This window comes from Chiloscyllium plagiosum, unplaced genomic scaffold (assembly GCF_037043375.1).
Source record: "Chiloscyllium plagiosum isolate Xiang-an unplaced genomic scaffold, Cpla_swu_hap1 HiC_scaffold_23, whole genome shotgun sequence".
In the NCBI taxonomy this organism is placed as follows: domain Eukaryota; kingdom Metazoa; phylum Chordata; class Chondrichthyes; order Orectolobiformes; family Hemiscylliidae; genus Chiloscyllium; species Chiloscyllium plagiosum.
The window spans coordinates 51,423,364-51,440,474 of record NW_028270161.1 but is presented as its reverse complement, the minus strand read 5'-3'; the positions used below and the strand labels follow the sequence as shown (position 1 = coordinate 51,440,474).

At 40.5% G+C, this 17,111-nt stretch overlaps 1 protein-coding gene across 9 annotated transcripts in view; it reads right to left on the bottom strand.

The window, feature by feature from the left end:
* Window positions 1-17,111, bottom strand: part of aebp2 (AE binding protein 2) — a 91,739-nt gene that overhangs the window by 16,518 nt on the left and 58,110 nt on the right. For 5 of the 9 annotated variants that reach the window (XM_043713486.2, XM_043713490.2, XM_043713489.2 and 2 more), the window contains exon 7: window positions 12,540-12,653. In XM_043713486.2, coding sequence (XP_043569421.2) covers window positions 12,540-12,653 — 114 coding nt within the window. Of the gene's footprint in view, window positions 1-4,467; window positions 4,558-12,539; window positions 12,654-17,111 lie in introns of all 9 variants that reach the window. The other 4 variants (XR_006315051.2, XR_006315052.2, XR_006315050.2 and 1 more) reach the window with 1 other exon arrangement.

Below are 17,111 nucleotides of genomic sequence, written 5' to 3'. Positions count from 1 at the left end.
CGGCCTCTCTCCAATTTAGAACTTCAACTTTTACTTGTGGTCTATCCTTTTCCATCACTATTTTAAAATCTAATAGTATTATGGTCGCTGGCCCCAAAGTGCTCCCCCACTGACCTCAGTCACCTACCCTGCCTTATTTCCCAAGAGTAGGTCAGGTTTTGCACCTTCTCTAGTAGGTTCATCCACATACTAAATCAGAAAATTGCCTTCTACACACAAATTCCTCTCCATCTAAACCCTTAACACCATGGCAGTCCCAGTCTATATTTGGAAAGTTAAAATCCCCTACCATAATCACCCTATTATTCTTACAGATAGCCGAGATCTCCTTACAAGTTTGTTTTTCAATTTCCCTCTGACTATTAGGAGGTCTATAATATAATCCCAATAAGGTTATCATCCTTTTCTTATCTCTCAGTTCTACCCAAATAACTTGCCTCGATGTATTTCCGGGAATATCTTCCCTCAGCACAGCTGTAATGCTATCCCTTATCAAAAATGCCCGTTAGGACCCTTGCATTGAAATAAATGCAGTTTAATTTATTAGTCCTACCTTGTCCCTGCCTGCCCTGACTGTTTGTCTCACTTCTGTTCTCAACTGTACCAGTCTCAGATTGATCTCTTTCCTCACCATCTCCATGGGTCCCACCCCCACCACCTTACTAGTTTAAATCCTCCTGAGCAGCTCTAGCAAATTCCCCTGCCAGCATATTAGCCCCCTTCCAATTTAAGTGCAATCTGTCCTTCTTGTACAGGTCACCTCTATCCCAAAAAAGATTCCAATGATCCAAAAATGTGAATCCTTCTCCCATACACCAGCTCCTCAGCCATGCATTCATCTGCTCTATCCTCCTATTCCTGCCCTCACTAGCTCGTAGCACCAGGAATAATCCAGATATTACTACTCTCGAGGACCTCATTTTTAAATTTATGCCTAACTCTGTATAATCTCCCTTCAGAATCTCAACCTTCGCCCTTCCTATGTCATTGGTTCCAATGTGTACAATGACCTCTTGCTGGCCCCGCCCACCCGTGAGAACATTCCGCACCCTCGGAGACATCCTTGATCCTGGCACCAGTGAAGCAACACACCATTTTGATTTTTCGCTGCTGTCCACAGAAAGGTCTGTCTGTACCTCTGACTACAGAATCCCCTAACACAATTGATCTCTTGGAACCCGACATACCCCTCGATGCATTACAGCCAGTCTCAATACCAGAAACTCGGCTGTTCGTGCTACATTCCCCTGAGAATCCATCACCCCCTACGTTTTCCAAAACAACATACCTGTTTGAAATGGGTATATCCATAAAAGACTCCTGCCCTTGGTGCCTACCTCTCTTACCCTACCTGGAGTTAACCCATGTGACTGTATCTGAGACTTTCCCCCCTTCGTATAACTGCCATCCATCACATACTGTTGCTGTTGCAAATTCCTTACTGCTTCTGTCTCTCCAACCGATCCATTCGATCTGATAAGATTCACAGCATTTATGGCAGATATAATCCACAGTAACCCTTAAACTCTCTTTAAACTCCCACATCTGACAAGAAGTACATATCACTCTATTAAAGGCCATCTTTGTTCCTTCACAATCTACAGACGCAGAAAATAACACCGTCTTATTCCTCTACAAACACTGCCCCAGGTTAAATTAGTAGTTATGGTTTATATTTTAAGTTTAAATCAAGAGACATATTCAAAGTTTGTGAGAAGAACTGCAAAAAGAGGAAGAGGAACACCTATACAAGGTATTTGCAAAAAATGGATATCCTCGCAATTTCATCAACAGATGCCTAAGGGAGAGACAACAGAACGAGAACATGCCGCAACCAAAAGGACTAGCCACACTACCATACATCAAGAACATCTCTGAAATGACAGCCAGACTACTGCGACCACTAGGACTTATACCAGCACACAAACCAACAGCCACTCTCAGACAACAACTCACCAAAACGAAGGACCCGATACCCAGCATGAGCAAAACTAACGTAGTGTACAAAATCCCATGCAAGGACTGCACAAAACACCATATAGGACAAACAGGAAGACAGCTAACGATCCGCATCCACGAACATCAACTAGCCACGAAACGACATGACCAGCTTTCCCTAGTCGCCACACACGCAGACGACAAGCAACATGAATTTGACTGGGACAACACTACCATTATAGGGCAAGCGAAACAAAGAACAGCCAGGGAATTCCTAGAAGCTTGGCACTCATCCACAAACTCCATCAACAAACACATAGACCTGGACCCAATATACCGGCCACTACAGCGGACAGCTGAAACTGACAACCGGAAGCGGCAGGGACAGGCCACTATAAATGCCGGAGGAAACACCACAGAAGCGCTTCACAGGAGGCTCCCAAGCACTGAGGATGTCCCCTAGACAGGGGACGAAACGTTTGCAACAAAAACTTCCAGCTCGGCGAACAGAACCACAGCATCGAGAGACATATCTCCAAAAACATATAATCAAGAAAGAACCCACTCTACTCACTACTGCAGATTCTCTGTAGGCCACACTTAAAACAACGATTAACTTATCTGATTCTGTGCTGTGAGCTTCACCCAACAGTTCCTCCAAGATCAGTTGTGAATTTCACTGTTTGTTAATTTGCCCAGATGCACTCAGACGTCCAGTGATATATGAATTCAAACAAAGGCAGTAACTGTGCAGGTTCTCTCTCTCTCTCTCCTGCAATTACCTCAACTTGTGTTTTCTTTGTCTGTTCTGTTGTTGTTTTGACCCCCCCCCCTTCCAAAGTTCCCAAAACAATCCAAGAGAATTGTACATTCAAAATCTCTCTTCATCTATACTTTTGAAACAAACCATACGATACATACTTTCCACACTGGTCACTCTGAACAGCAACACTTCACAAGTTGAACATTGAACTCCAACTGCCATTCTTCTGCCCAATCCTCCACCCTGAAGCCTATAGATAACCTTATCACTTTTTATGTAGAACTTTGTAAAACTAATCTATAAATTTATAATGTTGTCCCCTGCATCCAAATTAGGGTTATTTATAATATTTATTTCTGAGAAATTGGGTCAAGCGACACCACTGTATAACAATGTTCTGAAAAATCAACATATGTTGCAGCCTGCTCGCAGGTTGATTTTAAATCTGAAACACACTTTTCTTTTAATCCCATAAGTTTCCACCTTCATAAGCTTGCGTGACACTATCAAATGCCTTTCCGTAATCAGCAGTTAATTTTGTATATTTTGGTGAATGCTAAAAATCCAGTTCAAGTAATTTTTCTTCATAATAACATTTAGAATTTGGTACAATCTAGTGAATATGTACTGAACTCCATACAAGGCCAACACATACACTCCAAGACGTGGCTCCCAAAACTTTACATATTACTTCTGATGTAATCCAACTACAAGTTTTAAGACGATAAAGCAAAACTTCCTCTTCTCCACATATACCCAGTGACAACAATGCAACGCAGATCTGTAGCTCAAAAGGACAAGCTGGACACAGCAGTGAAACTAATAATTGCAAAATCAAGGCCATACTATGAAAATCAAGAAAGGTGGGAGAAGGGAATTAACATTAAGATTCCTTTCTTAACCACATCACATTTTTCTGGCTTTTCTAACGAGTTAGGATACTCTCTGTCAAAGGGAGAGTGGGGAAGAAAAACAACGTACTGCAGATATTAGACCATTGTAGAGAAAATGTGAAGATGGATAGCATAATAAAAATAATGCTTTTCCACATGATTAAAAATTTCCTGTTTCATTAACTAAACAGAAGTGTAACTAACAAAAAAGCAAACTGTAAGATCCTCACTGACGGATGAACAAATTTTAAGGCTTAACAGTTTTGAAATTCACCCTTGCATTTGTTTCCACTCTTTCAACAATTTTTTTTCTTTAGTCTCCACTATAAATCACAAATTGCTTGTGTATAACATTTAGCAGAAAGTTAAAAATTAACTGCATGCTTATCAGATGGGCTGCTTCTTAAAATATTGTAGCTATGCATTTTGATAACATGAAAGCATAAATATAAAATCTATAGAGTTTGGAATTACAAACCAAATTTCATTGTTGGTGCTTGGCCCTACAGCACTTCAGCATTTTGACTTGAAATACATTTTAAAAATTAGAGTTGAAACACCAGTGTACTGTTATTTCCCAATATTTAAGAGCCATTTAGAGACCAATAATTGACTGGAGTTTATGGACTGCATTGGTTTAGTTGTGAAGGATCAGGTAAGTAGAAAATGGAAGTGAAAGAGACGTTTATCATAATTTATCACAGATTAGAATGAAATTGTTCACAGAGATGCAAGGCATGAACTGCATTAAGTCACGGTCTTTAAAAGTTTCAAGAACAAAATCCCTACTCGTGTAGTAATGTGACCTGCCTTCAAAGTACACTTGCAACAATATTTGTAGAATGTAGATTGAGTTTTATTTTTAGCCCCTACCTGTGCTGCTTCTTCTAGACTTAAGTGAAGTTTAGTTGTCATGTGTCAACCATGGAGCCATGTTCATAATGTTGTAAGGAGCCAGTCGGCCTGTCAGTACAAGTAAAAACAGCTCAAAGCTGAATTATTCAGAAGTACAGTACACGGCTGCAGCACAAAAATTGGACTATGCGCGTGTAGTCAAGAACTTATTCCTACTTTTACCAGAAGAAAAAAACTGCTTCTTAAACTGAAGGATGGAAATATGAATAACAGCCGCACAGATTGCATAGGTAAGTTTGGAGAATACAGTGCTCTTAAATATAAATCTACAATCACCTAACTACGTTTTCAATTTACTTAGCAACAATAAGCTGGTATAAAGTTTGACAAGAATAAAACATTTTCTATTAACATGGAAATATAACATTTGAAGTCTAACACCCAAATTCCACTACCAAAATAGGGAAATTAAGCCCAGAAATCTCAATATGGAATACAACAGAATTTACTAGGAGAAAGTGAGGACTGCAGATACTGGAGATCAGAATTGAGTGCGGGGTGCTGGAAAAGCACAGATCAGACAGCATCCGAGAAGCATAAGCCCTTTATCAGGCTGGCTTATGCCCAAAATGTCATTTCTCCTGCTCCTCGGATGCTGCCTGATCGGCTGTGCTTTTCCAGCACCACACTCTTGATACAACAAAATCTCTGTCCATCACAAGGTTCAAGCTTGATATCGTGTAACACCTTCCTCCAGATCTAAAGGGATTTACCCACTGGATTATCGGGACCTTCACTGCATATAATATCAAGCTGGCGCTTTATTCTGGAGATAAGTTGCCCATTGCTGTCATCATTAGAATCGAGTTTTGCAGTATTCTGCACAAAGACATTTGGACTGATGTCATGTAGTAATAATATAAATCTTTCCATTGAACGAGAATGTCAACCTTTGCAGACAGTTTTTAAGCAGGAAAGCAGGTGGGTAAAGGAACAGCAAAAGATGTTAGAATGCATGTGTTAAAATATGGAGAGAGAATGAGACGCTCATTGGGCGTTTACAATATAAGCTAAGGTTGTTTTTATAGTTCAGCATGAATGGACAAATTGTGATCTTCATAACTGTTTAACTTTCTAGAATTGCAACATTACGGAATGGTTAACAAAAATCCTATCTGCAGGAAAACAAGTATCATACATACTCACGTAAAAGTTGAATTTTTTTTAAAGACTTTAAGGTTAAATTTACAGGGTCAACTATTACATGGATACTACTTTTGAGGGGCTGAAATTCATGGTACAGTCCAAAATATCATTAGTAGAAGCCCAATTGATCTCTTAAAAAAAGACGAGTTACAGTAGTTACTGGATAAAAACAATAGAAACAAAAATGAATTAGTAAGCTTTTATACATACATACAAAAAGTAGAAATATGATACAGCTTACAATTACATGGTACATCTTTAATTAAAGATGCCAGATTCAAAGGTTGATTAAAATCCTGCAAAATCACACTGTTCAACTAGGTATATAACTATAAACCACGAATGCTACAGGGGAACTGAGCTCAGCTGAGCTGCACACAAAGGGAGGTTGTCACCTGACCCTGACCTGATGCATCGTAAACTTTCGCACCAAATCAGTGCAAGTGTACATCAAAACAATTCATTTCATCATAACATGTATAGCATAATACTTTGACTCACAAATGTAGATCTGTTATCCGTGAAGAACTAGAGTTGACTTTTACATGAGATACGTGGAAAATTCCAGATTTTTTGGCCAAAGGTAACAGGTCAACTTTTATTCAAGAATATATGTTACTTCCCTGGCTCATTAGCAATGAATTATATTTTTAAATGCTAGCTCATCTCCCTCAGTGTCAAGAATTAAATGAAGTTTTTAGGTGAAATGGATTAGAGGACACAGGAAATTTAGACCACGATGTGCAGTGAAATGACTTTAAAAAGACACAGGTACACAAAGTAGATGCTAAAGTACCTATTTTCAGATTATATACCTTCAGTCTTATAAATACTACTTTAACATTAGCCAGCTAGCAGGGCTCATTGCAATTTTGGAAATCTAGACAGTTGGAATTTAGAAATTACTGTTTATAAACATTGGAAACTGGGGCAAAGGTTCAGGTGGCCCTAATTTATCAAAGTCTGACTTACGAACCCTCATACTTAACAGAGCAAATCCTACACAGTGGCGTAACTTTAAAAACATACAAACATTTTCTGTATTTATGACTAGATGCTTTACACTGTCCTATGTTGAGCTCTGACTTGGATATGCAATTTAGGCACAACCTATAAGCCATGCAACCTGTTGAACCCACTATGCCATTTCATACAATAAGGCTGATCCTTTGTCTCAATGTCATTCTCCTAGTTTCTCCTCATACACCTTGACAGCTTTAGCTTCTAAAAATTTATATCACTCTTAAATACAGAGACTTAGCCCTATAGCCACCTTTGGTAGAGAATTCAACAGGTTCACAACTGATCAAAGGCAGTCCACCTTAGTCCAAAATGGTCTACTGCATATCCAGAGACTGTTAACGCCTTGTTCTGGGCTCAACGAGAATCCCTCCCATCCATCTAAAATGCAGAAATTACAGGTCCAGTCCATTCAATGTCTCTTCATTTAACAAACCGATTATCACTGTCTAGCTTTAGTACGAACTGAGGAGTGGAGATCTGCAAACCCACTACTGGTTGCAGTAAAAGCTTACTGACATTAGCTAGAATCGAAAAGCAGGTATAAAAAGGTACAACAAAGAACATACTGCCAATAAGAAAACCAGCATATTAAGTATAACCTGACGGTATTTTGTTTATTTTTAAGTGAGTGTGGCTAATTAAATTATTACATAGGTAGGTTCACTTGGAGCTGACAATATACAGCCTCAAAAAAAAAAGGCTATTCAACTTCACCAGAAATATTATGTAATGTGCAGGACAGGAAGTGATACTCACACCCAGTAAGAATGCATACTGATTTACTTCTTTGTAACTACACATAATGGCTGAATATTATTAAACTTTCAAAACATAAACTGTCTTGTCCGAAGTGTAATTCAATAAGTAGAAAAAATGCATCTCCAGCAACATTCTTGATTTACCATATTGCAAGAATTCAGTAACTATTGAGAACATCAAGATTCTGTTTTCCAAAGATTGAGAAGGCACCTATATTTAAACACTTTTTCATTCAGGGGAAGGAGGTGACACTGCCAAGGTCAGTATTTAATTGCCTACCCATACTTCCCTCTAAAATAGTTATGGTGGCCTGCCTAAGTGAATAGAAACTAAAAGACCTGCAAGACCAGCGCTTCCTAAGCAGGGTTGCCAGCTGAGATTTCAGGGCCCCAAGTTGAGAAACAGAAATCTGAGTAAGCTTTAATAGCTGTGCTCTTGGTTTAACAGCCCCTTATTCTTCTCCCTCAATTTGCATTGAGGATCACAACAATTTTCTCAATGTGGTTATAGTGAGGAAAAGTTTGGGAAGCACTATATAAGACTATTGCAGAGGGTAGTTACACGTCATTCACATTGTGGGGCTCTGGATCCCATGGGGACCAGTCCAGAAGAAACAGATATCCTTGGGAGAAGGCTATCATTAAACCAGAATTCTAACAGCAATCTGGCAGTTTCATGATCAAATACTGATACCAGATTTTTTTTTTGGTGCAGGCTTATTGTACTGAATTGAAAATTTCTCAGCAGCCAGGCAGGGTTTGAACAAGTGTCTGAATCATGAGCCCACCACTGCTTTTGATCCACCAAATAAAGCTCCAAATTTTAGATAGCAGGCACAGACCTCTCATCACATTACCCAGCAGTTTAAATTTGCCAACAATAAGGCCAAGACCAAATAATACATGGACTGCAGTGTTTTGAAATTACCAGTACTGATCTAACAGAACATACTCTTCCAATAAATTACAATAATAAACTAAATATTGCCAAAGTGAAAGAGAGATGACTTTGGACCAGGACAAGTATTCAAAGAACAGTGTAATTGATTGTTTACTTTGTCATACCTTGATGAGGGATTTGATTTCACAAGGAACCACTTATTCAAGACATGTTAGCATCAATGAACAATCAATCTCATCTGCTGCTCTGCCAGAACTCATTTTACAGTCTGTGCTTGATTTTTCCACTTCCTTTCCTTATTTGCTGGCACACAAGTGCAACTCACTTCAGACTTGTTAAGATTGATGAACAGATTACAGTCATAACCACTCCACTGATAAACACAAGATGTCATCAACCTGACACTTCGCAACCCACCAACACTCTTAATTCAGGTTTTGTCATAGTCACAATCTCTCATTCTACCTTTCGGCTCCGTCCAAAGCAGTATTCATCCCAAAAAATCAGGTATAAAAGCAAACACATTGGTAGTCATAAAATATGCTCATTTCCTACATGCAGGCATTCAATTACTCCAGAATTTCACTATTCTTTTCACCTGCTGTTTTCCAACAACTTAAACAATAATTACAGCTACATCCATCGACAATTCAGCCTTTAGTATAAGACCAAACATTGCCCAGCTGCTAGTCTCTTCTAAGGTGATCCATTTCTCACTAAGTATCTTTACCCCGAAATACTAAGCCAATGCAAAATCACTCAAGATATATCATACCATGTGAGAAAATTAGAGATTGTGCACTTTGCCAGGATTAGGGCAGCTGAATATTATTTAAATGGAGAAACATTTGCAGAAAGTTATAGAAGAGTGATTTGGAGTCCTCGACCCTAAGTCATAAATCTAGCAACCAAGTTAAGTGATATTCAATGACACGGTGAGCAAATGGAATGCTGTCCTTTATTTCAATAGAATAGAAGTTTCATTAAAACTATGTAAGGTACTGCGCAGACCACAACAGTGAACAGTTCTGGGCCTCTTATTTAAGAAGAGATAAACTGGCATTGGAGGCAATCGAGAGAAGGTTAAAAAAACTGATACCACGTATGAAAGGATTGTTTTATGAAGAGAGGTCTGTATTCACTGGAATTTAAAAGTATATGAGGCAAGCTGACTAAAGATTTTTTTTTTTTTTAAGTAGACTTGACAGGCTCGGTACAGAAAGGCTATTTCCTCTTAGAGTGGTCCAGGTCCAGAGGGCACAATCTCAGAGTAAGGTGTTAACATTTAAAACAGCAAAGAGGAGAAATTTATTCTGCGAGGCTATAAAATCTGTGGAATTCTTTACCACAGAAGATCAGCATGGCTGGATCGTTAAGTACACTCAAGGTTGAGACAGACAGATTTTAATCAGCGAGGGATCTCTAAGGGAAAGTAGAGCAATTATCAAATGAGGATTATCAGATCAGCCACAATCTCACCAACAGCGTAGCAGACGAGATGGACTGAATTGCCTACTTCAGCTCCTACAGTTTATGGTCTTATGTTGAGCACAACAATTCTTAGCGTGGAACCTATTAAAGACACTCCCAGATTATGCAGCAATTTGCACTCCAAAAAGTCAAACTTTACAGCTAGTGAGTATGATGCATTAAAATTTCAAAATTAGCCTTCTGCTTGCTGACTCCCAGCCCAGTGTGGTTGAACTGCATTCTTTGTGACGCCAAGGATCAGTGCATCAATATGCTGTCGCAAAAACACACTTAAATGGAAATAGTGTCCAAGAAAAGAAAATGCCTTTTTCTCAGCTCCAGCTGTTCTTCACTAAATTTACATTAGTTTTAGCTTTCACTCAATGATTTATGAGAATATCTTAAGGCAAAAGATGGGTCTTTGGAAGTTCACATTCAAAAAGCTGTTATACTGGATGATTCTGGCACCAGAGTTTTGAGAAAATAAGCTTTAATCAAAATCCATCAGATGCTTAGCCCATGACCTCAGCAGCTTCACTATGAAGAGAGACATACTTGCAGCAATGAGTGAAATGGAAACCTCATCTGTAATAATTTAAAATTTTCTAATGCTGATCCTCTCCATATTAAAATTGTGACTATTTACATTAACAAACAATCGTTTGATGTGATGAAAAGCTGAAATTTACCAAGGCGCAAGTTCACATGCGAGTGCAATCCCTCAGTTTCCACCTCAGCTGTACTTAGTTATTGCCAATATTTTTCTATCAACTATACATGTTGTTTCACAATACATTCTGAACTTATATGTGCACTAAACTAAGTGTGATAAAGACTTTACTCTAAGATGGCTTCTAAAAGTGAAACTGAAATAGCTTATAAGCATAATACAAGATTGAAAAGGATATCAGCCTTGTGCCTCAGTGGTTAGCTAGGGACCAGGGTTCACTTAACCCTTGGGCAACTGTATGTGGAGTTTGCAAATTCTCAAGGTCTGCATGGGTTTCCTCCCATGCTCAGATTTCCTCCCATGCTCCAAAGATGTGCCGGCTAGGTGGATTAGCCATGGGAAATGCAGAGTTATACAGTGGGCGGTTTTTCAGAGGGTTGGTGTGGACTTTACAGACCAAATGGTCTGTTTCCACATTGCAGGAATCTATATTTCAATGAGCTACCTGGCTAAGTGGCATTTTGTACCAACATGTACCTGGAAGAAAAAAAATACTTTCCTACATTATCAATTCTTCCTTCAGCAATCTCCACGGGGATGGCTTTAAAAACAAACAACAGATCAACATACAAAAAGTCAAATGAAACAGGAGGCAGCTACTCTTTCCTACTCCAGATGCAATTCAGTTGATGTCCTAATGCATGCCCACCACTCCAACATCCAAATCAAAAGTTCAGACAAATTTCACATACCAGTGTTTCAAAAACAGAACTGAGATTCTCCAAACTGTATAGTTAATCAACTGTAACAAGTTATAAGAAAAATAAATCCTGCCACAGAATGTCAACTTAAAACATACTTTAGTGTCTGTTTCTCAACCAAAAACAAAACTAGTCTAAAATCAACAGACTTAATATTAGTCAGCCAAAAGACCTTTTCAAAAATAGTGAGTTTGATTGTACATAGGTGGCAAAAATTGTAATCAAGACTGGACTTGCTAATTTGGAAAATGATAGCCAAGAGTGACACTGGGGACAAACCAGCACAGACGTGATGCCATTGAGGATGCAGAAATGAAGCTGAAAAAGGATGAAAGTACACTTTTTTTAAAGTTAGTGGCAGAGTGCTATGATGCTGTTTCAAAAGAAGAAGAACAATGTTCAGGGAAGTGACCCACTGGGTCAATGTCAATGAGCACTGCACAAACTGCAAAACTGTGGATCAAAATGTGGTCAAGATGGTGCAGGGTGTTCGAGGGTGGCTGATTATTGTACTAAGTATATGAAACTTAAGTGTTACGAATTAGCAATGTGAAAACGAAGAGTAGAGCTAGTTTCGATCCATTATTTCTTCCGTGAGAGCTTAATTATACTTTTCCTGAATGATGGGACACCAGATGACTTTTATTATGACAAAAGCTGAAGTCCCCTTTCATTAAAGAATATGGACATTTCAGAATTCATAGCAACTTTCCACACCTGGACTCCAATCCAAACTGAACTCACTTCAACTCAAATAGTTCCCTTCCAATATTAAACCAAGTTTAAACCACAACAATGCAAACTTAATTATTTTAAAAAAGGGCAATGCCATGCAGCAACTTAAAGATTCAACCAACAACTTTCATTTTCAGACAGGCAACCCTTCTGGCCTTTACCTATTATGAAATAGGAAATTACCATCATTTTCAGTGATGTTTACATTTAATAAATGAAATAAAACACCTCAAAAGGATAACACCCTCTAACATTTAACCCAGACACAGTTTTAAGTAAGTGGACACAATTAAAAGCAACTAATGTTACAAAAATGTTAACACAATTAAGATTTCACGTGGTGGAGGGAAAGCACAACACTGATAAAGCTACACTGGGACATTTATCTGAAAATTAATGACCCCTTCAGCAGAGAAACAGCTCAGCCCATAATGGTGCACAGGTGCTTTCCTTCAACATAAATCATCACTAAAATCTTGCTGTAGATTCCTCAGACAAGAAAGAAATGAGAGAACATGCACTACCCTAAAAGTAAACTAAATTGGTAAGATAAACCTCAATCGTACCGGTATATGTTTGGGTCAAGGAGCAAAGCAGCATCTTGTGGTAGTTTAGACAAATGAACTGCTTTTGTCCTCAGTTGAGATCTGTCATTTTCATTCACCCACACATCAGGCAGACTGCAAAAGGAAACAGTGAGACATTACTTCAAAAAAAAAGAACATTTATGTTTCATCCAGATAGGGTTAGAAATGATTCACTCACTTTATTAAAAGTCACAGCAGATTTTAAAATTCCACAAAATTTCTTCTTAATTAATGTGAAGTCTCAAAAACTATACAGTCGAATGTTCCTAAAACCTTTTCTTCAAGAGTTTAAATGAAAAACTGTTCTGTACAAATTAAGACAAATACGAATATCACAATTATTCATTTATCAACTATAGGAATGAGGATAATACGATTAGTGCCTGTAGCATTTCATTTTCTTCATTTACTTTCACTGCTTTGCTTTTGCTGGCAGCTAGCTTGGATGGGAACAACCAACATATCTGCTGTTCTGCTGGATGATGTCTCTCCTATTGACTGGCTCATCATTTGATCATCTCTATCCTCTCAGAACGCAGCCAAATGAATGAAAAGAAACATAACACAAACTACAATACACCACATATGTACAGATAAACACATATGTGCTCACCACTAGTGTTTCCATTTGCACCCCAAATGAAACAATGATCCAGAAGATCAAATGATTTATTTTAAAAACAAATTGGTCTATCGAAGATAGTGCCCACACTATTTTCCAGCAGGGAACTGGTTTGCGTAAACACTCAAATCTGTATCATTTGGACCGGAAAAGGAGAAGGGCTCTGAAGTAGATCGATCAGATTTAACAGTACCACATAATTGTTTGCAGGAGCAGGTGGTTGAACGGGCAGCCTGTCAAATCAGTAGCAATCAGCTCTGCACGTAAAGATTTCAAATGATTTGACAGGAAATTCCTCTTCTTAATGGAGGATAAAACAAGTTGTTCCATGTCCCATGCTTTCTTATTAATAATTCGATTAGATTAGGCGATTGATTTCTGAAAAACCCAAGTCTCAAAACAGGTTCCTGAACTTCTAGCAGTTTAATTAATTTAATTTTCTGTCACATTCCAACTTTGCGGTCATTAGCTTTCTCCACCAGTCCAAAGAAATTCAATGCAAGCTCAAAAAAAACCTTGTCTTGCAATCCCACAGTTTACAATATTCCAGACTGAACACTGAGCTCAATTCCAGATTACCACCACCACCACTGAGTTTTTTGAGCAATAGCTGTCGATAACTCTGTTCTTATTTATACCCTAACTTCATCTTTTAGTTTTTCTATTTATTCAATTATCAGTGCCGTGCACCACCTCTTTTGCCATTTCTTTGCCTCCACCTCTTCTTTTCCTCGATACTTTAAAAGCTATTAGATTTTTTTACTTCGTGTTGAAGAAATGACATAACCTGAAACATTAATCTTGTTTCTCTACACAATTTTTGCCTTATCGGGTCCCTAGTTCTGGTCTCGCTTGTAGTGACAAAAGCAAAGTGAACCCATTTAACTTTTATGGGTCACCCTTCAGTCTGGAAGGAACATCTCCAGTCAGATAACTTTTTTCCTTAATAGGTTGAACTGTGTAGTTTTAGTAAAGTTCTTACAATTTTGTTCACACCACTCTGATATCTCTTAATATTGAGTAGACTGCCAGTGAAGGCACAGACTCTTGGTCTCAGTAAATTAAGAGTTATGAGAAGTGCACGGGCAAGAAGTGTTGAAGTAAATGATCAGTCTATTTATGCATCGACCTGGATCCAATATACCGGCCACTGCAGCGGACAGCTGGAACTGACAACCGGAAGCGGCAGAGCCAAACCACTATAAATGCCGGAGGAAACAACACAGAAGCGCTTCACAAGAGGCCCCCCAGCACAGAGGATATCACTTAGACAGGGGACGAACCTTCTGCAACACAAATTCCCAGCTCGCTGAACAGAACCACAACGACCAGCACCCGAGCTACATATCTTCTCTCAAACTTTGAGCCTATTTATGCATCTATTTAAGTTTTTATAATACAAAAATCAAATCGTGGATGTAAGTTTGCTCACTGAGCTGAATGGTTTGTTTTCAGACGTTTCGTCACCATACTCGATAACGTCACCAGTGAGCCGCTGGTGAAGCACTGGTGGTATGGCCTGCTTTTTATTCGTGTTTAGGTTTCCTTGGGTTAGTGATGTCATTTCCTATTCTTTTTTCTGAGGTTAAACGAGATCCAAGTAAATGTGTTTGTTGAGGGTATTCCGGTTGGAGTGCATGCTACCACAAATTCTCACGGGTGTCTGTGTTTGGCTCATCCTAAGATGAATGTGCTGTCCCAGTCAAAGTGGTATCCTTCCTCATCTGTAAGGATACTAGAGAGAGTGGACCATGACTTTTTGTGTCTTTAAGTGTTAGTATCTGACAGCAGTGTGTTCGCTTTCTCAAATGTAGTCTTTGATTTAAAATAGAGTCTAGATGTAGAGTAGGGCTAGAAAAGCACAGCAGGTCAGGCAGCATTCGAGGAGTAGGAAAAAAAAAGAAAATCAACGTTTCGGACAAAAGCCCTTCATCAGGAATGAAGGCAGGGAGCCTTCGGGGTGGAGCAATAAATGGGAGGGGGTGTGGGGCTGGGGAGAAGGTAGCAGAGAGTACAATAGGTGGATGGGGGTTGGGATGAAGGTGATAGGTCAGAGGAGGGTGGAGCGAATAAATGGGAAGCAAGATTGGCAGGCAGGACATGTCATGAGGATGGTGTTGAGCTGGAAGGTTGGAACTGGGGTATGGTGGGGGGAGGGGAAAATGAGGAAACTGGTGAAGTCCACATTGAAGCCCTGGGGTTGAAGGGTTCTGAGACGGAAGATGAGGTGTTCTTCCTCCAGGCGTCAGGTGGTGATGGAGCGGCGGTGGAGGCGGCCCAGGACATGCATGACCACGGCAGAGTGGGAGAGGGAGTTGAAATGTTGGGCCACGGGACTGTGGGGTTGAATGTTGCGTGTCCCAGAGATGTTTCCTAAAGCACTCTGCGAGAAGGCACACAGTCTCTGCAATGTAGAGGAGACCGCTTCGGGAGCAACGGATACAATAAATGGACATTGGTGGATGCGCAGGTGAAAATTTGACTGATTGGAAGGCTCCTTTGGGACCTTGGATGGAGGTGAGGGAGGAGGTGTGGCACAGCTTTTGCAATTCCTGCGGTGGTAGTGGATAGTGCCAGGAGGGGACGGTGAACCTGACCAGGCAGTAAGGGAGGGAACTGTCTTTGCGGAAAGTGGAAGGTGATGGGGTCCGTTTGGAGGAGGCAGAAATGTTGCCAGATGATGCGGTTTATGCGGAGGTTGGTGGAGTGGAAGGTGAGGACCGGGGGGTTCACTCCTTGATATGGTTGGAGGGGTGGGGTTTGAGTGCGGAGGTGCAGGATGTGGATGAGATGCGTTGGAGGGCATTTTCAACCATGTGGGAAGGGAAATTGCAGTCTTTAAAGGAGGCTTTCTGATATGTTCTGTGGTGGAACCGATCCTCCTGGGGGATTATGGGATAGGGTGGGAAGAGATGTAATCCAGGTTGCTGTGGGAGTCGGTGGGATTGTAAAAAAAGTCAGGGTCAAGTCGTCGTCATTGATGGAGATGGAGAGGTCCAGGAAGGGGAGGGAGGTGTCAGAAATGTCCAGGTGAATGTCAGGGTAGAACGTGTTGGTGAAGGTGATGAACTGCTCAACCTTTACGCGGGAGCACGAAGTGGCGCTGATGCAGTCATCAATGTAGTGGAGAAAGAAGTAGTGAGTGGTGCTGGTGTAACTACAGAAGATGGACTGCTCTATGTAGCCAACAAAGAGACAGGCATAGCAGGGGCCCATGCAGGTGGCCATGGCTACCCCTTTCGTCCGGAGGAAGTGGGGAGGATTCAAAGGAGAAATTAAGGGTGAGGACCAGTTCAGCCAAACAAATGTTGGGGACTTCAGGAGAGGAAGAAACGGAGGGCTTGGAGGCCCTCGTCATGGTGGATGGAGGTGTAGAGAGACTGGATGTCCATGGCGTTGGGGGCCGGGGAAACAGAAGTCTTGGAGGAGATGGAGGGTGTGGGTAGTGTCTTGTATGTATGTGGGGAGTTCCTGGACTAGGGGGGGGATAGGACAGTATCAAGGTAGGTGGAGATGAGTTTGGTGGGGCAGGAGCATGCTGAGACAATGGGTCGGCCAAGGTGGTCAGGCTTGTGGATCTTGGGAAGGAGGTAGAATCAGGAAGTGCGGGGTTTCTGGACTATGAGGTTGGAAGCTGTGGGTGGGAGATCTCCGGAGATGATGAGGTTGCGCATGGTCTAGGAGGTGATGGTTTGGGGATGGGGAGTGGGGTCATGGTCGAGGGGCGGTAGGAAGAGGTGTCTTCAAGTTGGTGTCTGGTTTCAGCGGTGCAAAGGTCAGTGCGTCAAACTACCACTGCACCCTCTTTATCCATTGGTTTGATGCTGAGGTTGGGATTGGAGCAGAGGGAGTAGAGGACTGCACGTTGTGAAGGTGAGAGTGGGGGGAAGGGGGTAGACAGGTTGAGGTGGTTAATGTCTCGGTGGCAG